Raw genomic sequence first — 8,658 nt, 5'->3', positions numbered from 1 at the left:
GTGGCATTACAGCTCACAGCAACCTCCAACTCCTGGGCTCAAGTGAGTCTCCTGCCTCTGCCTCCCAAGTAGCTGGGACCACAGGCGCCCGCCACACGCCCGGCTATTTTTTGGTTGCAGCTGTCATTGTTGTTTGGCGGGTCCAGGCTGGGGATTCGAACCCGCCACCTTAGGTGTACTTGGCTGGCGCCTTAGCCGGTTGAACTATAGGCGCCGAGCCTGGGTAAATTCTTAATCCGAGGCTCAGTTTCTTCATCTGTAGTATAACAATACCTTTTTTTAAATTGCTGTGTTTAAAAGTGTTATTTAAGATAGTCCATCTGAAAATGCTAGCATGGTTTGCTCTAAGAACACCATTCTCTTTCCCTCAAGAACATTCCCACCCTGCATTCCCAAGTGTGATCCAAACTGCAGGCTTCTGAGATGATTTTACTTGCCTGGACACTGTGGGGTGCAGCTAGCTGGTCATTGTACCTCATCTCCTTTGGCCAGAGTGGAATGTGCAAGTGACCTCAGCTAGACTTATCAGAATACTTCCCTGGGAAATTTGGAACTAAGTAGGGGTGAGGAAAACATTCTTTTCCCCCTAGGGTGGCCAGATGTGAGTGTTTTTTTGTTTTTTTTTTTGTAGAGACAGTCTCACTTTATCACCCTCGGTAGAGTGCCGTGGCGTCACAGCTCACAGCAACCTCCAACTCCTGGGCTTAGGTGATTCTCTTGCCTCAGCCTCCCGAGTAGCTGGGACCACAGGCACCCGTCACAACGCCCGGCTATTTTTTGGTTGCAGCCATCATTGTTTGGCAGGCTGGGCTGGATTCGAACCCGCCACCTTAGGTGTATGTGGCAGAGGCCTTAGCCACTTTGAGCCACAGGCGCCGAGCCATGTGAGTTTTTAAAAGTTGTTCCTGACTATATCCTCTGCCCCCTGGAGAATGAAAGCCTAAGGATGGGGGAAATAAAAGCTGTCTCTGAGATCAGCGGAGAGAGCCAGACCAGGAGGACCCCAACTGCTTCTGACAAGATAGGTTCTTTTACTATGTTCTGGCTAGTGAGGAGGTATAAGGGGATCCTGTTTTTTTTTAAATCTTAGGAGTTATAAATGCATTTCCTTTGTGAACAAGGGGAACTGGTGACTTATCCAGCGGCAAGTCGCCACTCTTGTCACTAGAGCCAGTGCCCTACCCTCACCCCAGGATTGGAATCCAGTCCTGTCTCCAACAGAGTCCACTTGGAAGAAACTGGAAACCTGCGGGGCAGGTGCAATATCGCTGGTGTTGGTGAGAAGGGCAGACAGCCCTGTAGGAGAGTAGAGAAGGGAGCGATGAATCTGAGCACCAGGCAGGCCCGCCCAGACCAGAGTGCCTGGGGGTGGAGCGCGGTGTGGGTGCTACCTGGGCTTGGGGAAGGAGGATGACCCGCCCCGCCCCGGGAGTCAGAGAGACTGGGGTTTATTCAGGCGATAGATGTGAGCTGCAGTTTTTATGATACTGTCCCTGTGCGGGAATCTTTGTCAGGCACATCACTGGACCCTTTCAACAATCCAGCGGAAAGAGTAACTATTTTTATCCGTTTTACAGATGAGTAAACCGAGAGCCAGAAAAGAGAAGTGATTTACCCAAAGGCGTCCAGCTGGTAATGGCACAGCTGAAATCGAATTCAGATTCATCTCGCGATTACTCCGTCCCCCTCCCCCCAGAGAGTGAGTCCTGTACTGCCAGTAAACCAGACAGGCAGGTCACTGTGGACAGGTGAGCAGCAGGCTGTGGGGAGGGCCGGGTCCCCACCATCTTCTGGGGTCCGGGGGCTGCGGGGGAGGAGCTCGGAGCTCAGGGCCGGGTTTCGGAGCCAACGGAAGCGCCTAAGCTCGGGACCGCGCCTGCGTCTGAAGGGGCGGACAAGGGGTCCAGAGGACCTGGGGAGAAACTCTGCACTGGACCGACAGGGGAGCCACACAGCGATTTTTGGTCATCTGGGAATGATGTGGGTCATCTGTGGGAGGGAGGGAGCTTCACAGGTTGGGAGGGAGTAGTGGGGAGTTGTGGCGAAGTCCCCCAAACTCCAAACGTCGCCTGATTGGCAGTGTGGACGCTCAAGGTAGAGTTTAAAGGCCGATGGCCAGCTCGGGTCCACCTTGGAGTCTGGAAATTGGCCTTTGGGGGCACGGGAGGGTGGCCTCCTGCCATACTGAGGAAAGTTTGTCAGCAGGAAGTAACCTCTGAGTCCATTTATAGCTATAGTTGATACAAAGTATTGGAAGGGACAATGGAAGGGGAGAAGCACTGCTGGGGTGCACATTCCTCCAGGGCCACCTCCAGCTCCCAACCTGGGATGTGCTTTAGGTCGCCCACCTTTTCACCCCTTCCCAGCATTTGCCAGCTGTCTCAGGGAGGGCTGTAGGGACTGGAAGGGGCCGGGTGGGGACGGTGATGAGGAACCTGCAGCTAAGCCAGTGATGCCAGGTGCTGGTCCCGGCACTAGGAGTATCAGTTCATCTACTCCTTAGACTTAAAGGTGATTTAAAAAGCAATAGTTAAAAAAAAAAAAAAAACCAGTTAGTAATAGTAGGAGGTAACAGTTTGTTTTCAGTGCCCCATATTTAAAAAAAAAATGTAATCCCATGTTCCCCCAGCCTCTCACCTTTTTTCACACATGCACATGGACATACTTAGAATGAATTCACTGGCTTCACAGGATTCCGGATTTGGGAGTTACTGAACTGAACTGCTGGCCATTGGTGGCTGGTGGTGGGTCAGGTAGCTAGGCATTGACTGTCCAGGGTGCAGGGAAGAGAAGCCTCCTGCCCCCCAGAGCCTTGGCTCCTGTAGTCGCTGTGCACAGCTTGTAAACCTCAGTGCTGCTACACACAGCCCTGTATATGCAGGAGTCACACAGGCCTTGAGCTGGTTGTGATTTTGCAAAGGACTGTTAGCCAGGGTGCACACCTCCCCTCCCCCCCTTCCTTTCACCTGAAGCCCTCTTATGCACTGCTAGGTAACCAGGGTGGTCACAATGCCACCTAGAGGCCTGCAACCAAACAGGCCTATCCTCTCTGCAGCTTGGCTCCAGCCACCTCTCTCCTTCCCCTGCTCCTCCCTGGCTGCTGCAGGAAACTCATTTCTCAGAGCTGCCAGGGTCAGCACAGAGAGGAAAGCAAATTCACTGAAGATTTGCCCTGAGGTTGTGAGTGGCTACTGTTCCCTTCTCGCACAAAGATATTTGAATTTTAGAAGCAGTCTGCCCTCTGCCTTACCCTCTAGCTTTAACCAAGGACGTGATTGCTGAGCACTGTGCTGGACACTTTGATATTCCTTATTGGGCAGGTGTTATAGTCTCCCCTTTACAAACCGGAGAAATGTAGAAACCAAGGTCCTAAGAGTTTGATAAAGTCCTCAAGATGACAGATCTAGAAAGTGGTAAAGCTGGGTCAAGGCCAGGCAGCAGTGACAGTAGCCCCTATCACTTCTACTCTGTGCTACAGGAGAATGCAGGTTGATATCCCCACCTCTGCTATCATTTTCCCCTTTGCCTAGGCAATGCTGACGTTAGAGGACAAGGACATGAAGGGATTCACCTGGGCCATAGCCCCAGCCTTGGCTGCCCTGGGCTACCTGCTCATGCTGCTGGTCTCCATCTTTCCTTTCTGGGTGCGGCTCATGAATGAGGAGTCCAGTGAAGTGTTTTTCAGTGGCCTGTTTGAGAACTGCTTCCATATTAAGTGCTGGAAGCCTCGACCCTTATCCAGTAAGGAGGGATGGGGGTGAGGAGGGAGCTGGGGCAAGACTGGGACAGGTTGGGAGCGGAGAAGATAAAATTTAGTAAGCCTATGAAGGCATTTTCCCCATGTCTCTCTCAAATCTCTTTGGGTTAGAGGAAAGTAGGAGGCTGGTTCACCACATCAGGTTAACCACTGGAGTCAGAGCAGATATGTCAGGAACAGTTTATTTCTACTCTAGGAGTGTTCTAGCTAGGAGGAGGTGACACCAGCTCTCATGGCTGTGATTAGTCTGTATGGACAGTGCCCTTTTGGGTGGATGGGCACAGCTCCAAACCAGGGAACAGGCTAATTAGCAGAGAATGGCTGGACTTCAGTCCCTACTTGTCTCCTTGGCCACATCCCTGCTCAGCTGTAGGTGGCAGCTCCCCAGGTATTATGGGCCAGCCTGTGTGATCTCCTTGATTCAAGATTCCTTAACCTGGAGCTACTGATGTTTGGGTTGGGTCATTTTTGTTGTGGGGCTTTCCTGTTTCCTATAGGGTGGTTAGTAATGCTCTGCCCTTTTTTACCCACTAGATGCTACAGGCTTTGCTAACTAAAATTATCTATGAGGCTTTGCCAAATATTTGAGGGACAAAATTGAGTCCCACTTGAGAACTACTGTTTAACCTGAGGGTAGATTCTTGAATTTCCTCTGCAGTGCCTTTGCCTTTGTCCCAGTCTTAGCTGGCCATCTCTGCACACTCAAGAGGGTGTACAAACTCCTTTTGACATGGGTCTGCCTCATGCCAACAGTAGGAGAATAAGTCACCCTGCTACCGAACACTGGCTCTGCTAATCTTAATGTTTCACTGCTCCTGTTAACCAGGAAAATTAAATAGGGCTGTGGAAGTGCCCAGAGTTCAGAACATTTTGACCTCAGGAAATTTTGATTTTCCATGAGCGAGTTAATTCAGATAGGATTTTTCACTTCTGCACATGTAACAAATTTTTATCATGAGAGTTTGATTTCATGTTTTTTAAAACCACCACTTTTCCCTAATGGATGATACATAGTTTCCCCACCTGGTCTGATGCAACCAGATTGATATAATACTATATGTTAAGAACTGATGAATGGTTTCTATGTTTGATATTGTCAGTCTAATCTTTTTTTCTGTATACTTTCATGTTGTTGGGAACAAAATGATGAGGCCAGAGCATTCTTGGGGGTAAAGTGGCCGGGTTATAACCTGGTCCCATGGCTGTGTTTTGGGACTTGAGGATGTGGAGGCTCCAGGGGCCAGCCCTAATCAGGCTCTGCCCTCTTTGGGAGAGGGGCCCTAGCTCCAGCACCAGCTCTCTCTCTTCTACAGTTTACATCCTTCTTGGCCGGGTTTTCCTGCTCTCTGCAGTCATCTTGGCTTTCCTTACCACCTTCATCATGGTGTCCTTTGCATCTGAGCTCTTCCCAAGGACCCGGAAGTACAACTTTGTGTCAGCCTTCATCAGCTTTCTCACAGGTGTGGAACAGCCAGGCAGTTCCTGTCTGTTGACAGGGTTTGGGGATGGGTCCAGAGGAAGAGGGGATGGATGGTCTCTGGGGGAGGGTCAAGAGAAGCATAATTTTTAAGGTCCCTCCTTTGTTGCTGTCTCTGTGAAGTAACTCACCCTCACACCTGCCTCTCACAATTTAGGATTTCACTTCTTTGGGACTTTTCAACATTCCATTTCCAGCTAGCCAGTCCTGACCCTGTGTGCTTGGCAGGTCTTTGTTTTTTTTTTTTTTTTTGAGACAGAGCCTCAAGCTGTCCCCCTGGGTAGAGTGCCATGGCATTACAGCTCACAGCAACCTCCAACTCCTGGGCTCAAGTGAGCCTCTTGCCTCCGCCTCCCAAGTAGCTGGGACCACAGGCGCCCGCCACAACGCCTGGCTATTTTTTGGTTGCAGCCGTCATTGTTGTTTGGCGGGTCCAGGCTGGGGATTCGAACCTGCCACCTTAGGTGTACGTGGCTGGCGCCTTAGCCGGTTGAGCTATAGGCGCCGAGCCTTGGCAGGTCTTTTTTACCATAACTTGTCTATCCCAGTGCTGTCATAGAAGCTAGCCTAGAATTATAATTGACATATGTCATATAAATGAAATAGAAATGTTTCTTGAATGAATGAATGGAAAAGACCATCTCTGCGCTTTGAAACATTTTGACATTTTAAAGTGGTGACCCAGAGCAAATGGAGGAGGTAGAATACATACAGTGGGAGAGTCAGGGTGTGTTTCATCCAGTGTCACACTCAGAGGGCCAGACCTGAAGTGGGCCAAGAGTACGGATGCAGAGGGCACCAGGGAAGGAATTCTGAAGATGGGCCCCTGGGAGGGGAGGCTTTGAGATGAGTTGGAGAGGAGGGAGGGCCAGGCGTGTGGGGTGAGGATTGTTGCTTGGAGAAGGCAAGGGATCCATGCAGAATAAAGGAGCCTCTGGAGGAGCAGCAGGGGCTGTTACTTCATGTGACTTTAAGTCTGAGGAAGGTGGGACCCAGGGCAAGAAGCCTGGGGGAAGAGCAAGGGCACCTCCCTGTGACCCTGCAGGGGCCTGTGCCTTCCTGGCCTTACTGCTGCATGCCCTGGAGATCCAGAATCTGAGGACAAAACCCAGCCCCCCGCAGTTCTTTGTGCAGTGGCCTTACTACGTCCTGGGCTTTGGGATCCTTCTGTTCATGGTGGCTGGTGAGTATACAAGGCTGGTGCCTCTTCCTGTCCTCCATTGGGGTTTGGGAGCCTCTCTTGCAAGGATTCTCTCTAGAGCCAGGCCATTCCAAACCGTAGCCATGAGCTATTTAACTTTAATTAGTTAAAATTAAAAGGTTTAAAATTCAGCCACATTGCAAATGTTCGGTAACCACAGTATGCCATGGTTATCACACTGGGTAGTGTAGATAGAGAAATTTCCTTCTTTGCAAAAAGTTCTACTGGACAGTGCTACTCTGGAGCCTCGTCCCTGCCTTCACCCCTGTTCTTGTCCTTCCTGTTCTTGTCCTTTTTGACTGTAGAACCAAATAGCTTTCAGACTCTCCCTCACACTATCCTGATTGCTAAGGCTGTTACTCTTATCTCTAATTTTATCTTAAAATCTGCTCTTGTTCTTCCGCTTACCACCTTTATCTTCAAAATGCCATCACCATCTAGATTCTTAATCCTGTCTAGTTTTGTCCCTATGCCTAATCTTCTCCTTACTATATTAATGTGACCCATGATCATATGCTATTGTAACTCATTTTTATTCTACATTGAATATATAATAATATTTATAAGAGATAAGTAATTAAAAAATAAACTGTATGCTGATATTTCTGCCATATAGTTATATCAGTGTACAGTTGGATATTTCTAACCATATTTTATCAAATTCATTGTTTATAAGTCACACCGTTATTTTACATACCATGGAAAAAGAAAAATTAATGCCAAGCATGATTTTAAGATGCTACAGCTTGTAAGACACATCCTTACTTCAAAGATGTTAAAATGTGAAGAAAAAATTGGCTCCTCAAAACTAACAAAATACAGTAGAACATAACCTGTCTCTTTCCCCACAGCTCTTCCTGATCTTATCCTCTTTTCTCCCCTCCATAATCAATTATTATAAAATTTATGCTACTCATAATTTCTATACACATATATATCCTTAAATAATATATTTATTTTTGCATGTTTGGAAATTTTATATGTATATATGTTATCATACTGTATTCTTTTAGAACTTACTATGTGTGATCAATATTATATCTCTGAGATTCCTTCATGTTAATAAGAGTAACTGAGGTTTTATTCATTTTTATTGCCCTAAGTATTTAATCATATAAATATTCCGTAATTTATTTTCCTGTGAATAGACTTTAGGAGATTTTTTTTTTTCCTGTTATGAATGACACTGCTAGGAACTTTCTTATCCATGTCTCTTATTGCATGTGTGCAGGATGCTGTCTAGGATATATTTCTAGAACTGGAGTTGCTGAATTCAACATACTGTGCATTTTTTTAGGTTTACCAGATGATGTCTAATAGATTTCCCAAGAAATTATGATTTATCCTCCTACTGGCAAGGCAAAAGAATTCCTGTTGCTCTACCTCCTTATCAACATTTGAAATCATCAGACTTTTAAACTTTGCCATTTAATTGGTATAAGATGCTATCTTATGCTATTAATGTGTTTTCTTGATTATTAATCATGTTTAACATCTTTTCATATGTATATTGGCCATTTGTGTTTATTCTTCTAAGGAGTTCCTATTTAGTTTTTTGCTTATATTTTCATTCATTTCAGATTGATTTATAGGAAGTCTTTATATATTTTAGAGACTAATCATTCCTTAGTATAGGTGTTGCCGATATCTTCTCCTTGTTTATGGGTTGGATTTTTATTACTTTCTTTTGAGGAACAGAAATTGCTAATTTTACTAAAATTAAATTTATTGATATTTTCCTTTAAATAGTTATGTCTTTTGTGCATTATTGAAGAAATAGATCTTTTTTTTTTGAGACAGAGCCTCAAAGCTCGCCCTAGGTAGAGTGCTGTGGTGTCACAACTCACAGCAACCTCCAAATCCTGGGCTCAAGCAATTCTCTTGCCTTAGCCTCCCAAGTAGCTGGGACTACAGGTACCCGCCACAATACCTGGCTATTTTTTGATTGTAGCTGCCATTGTTGTTTGGCAGGCCCAGGCTGTATTCGAACCTGCCAGCTCAGGTGTATGTGGCCGGTGCCTTAGCCGCTTGAGCCACAGGCACCGAGCCCAAAATATATCTTTGATGAGGACTTAAATATATTTTATTATATTATATTATCTTCTGAAGTTTTGTAATTTTGCCTTCTATATCTAACTCTTTAATTCATGTTGAGCTGATATATGTTATGGTATAGGGTTCACTCTCATTTTGTTTTTCTTTTCTGTTTTTTTTTTTTTTTGA

General features: G+C 46.4%; 1 protein-coding gene across 1 annotated transcript in view; it reads left to right on the top strand.

Annotated features, from left to right (window-relative positions):
• TMEM225B (transmembrane protein 225B) overlaps positions 1–8,658 on the top strand; it is a 42,373-nt gene that overhangs the window by 16,988 nt on the left and 16,727 nt on the right. Inside the window, exons 2-5 of the mRNA XM_023518618.1 lie at positions 1,578–1,748; positions 3,531–3,741; positions 5,071–5,217; positions 6,280–6,417. Of these exons, the coding sequence (XP_023374386.1) occupies positions 3,534–3,741; positions 5,071–5,217; positions 6,280–6,417 (493 nt within the window). The 5' untranslated portion in view covers positions 1,578–1,748; positions 3,531–3,533. The remainder of the gene's footprint in view (positions 1–1,577; positions 1,749–3,530; positions 3,742–5,070; positions 5,218–6,279; positions 6,418–8,658) is intronic.

The sequence above is a fragment of the Otolemur garnettii genome, unplaced genomic scaffold, assembly GCF_000181295.1.
Source record: "Otolemur garnettii isolate 467f Iridium unplaced genomic scaffold, OtoGar3 scaffold00142, whole genome shotgun sequence".
Classification (NCBI taxonomy): Eukaryota; Metazoa; Chordata; class Mammalia; order Primates; family Galagidae; genus Otolemur; species Otolemur garnettii.
The sequence above is the reverse complement of the archived record's forward strand: the minus strand, read 5'-3'. Positions and strand labels throughout refer to the sequence as shown.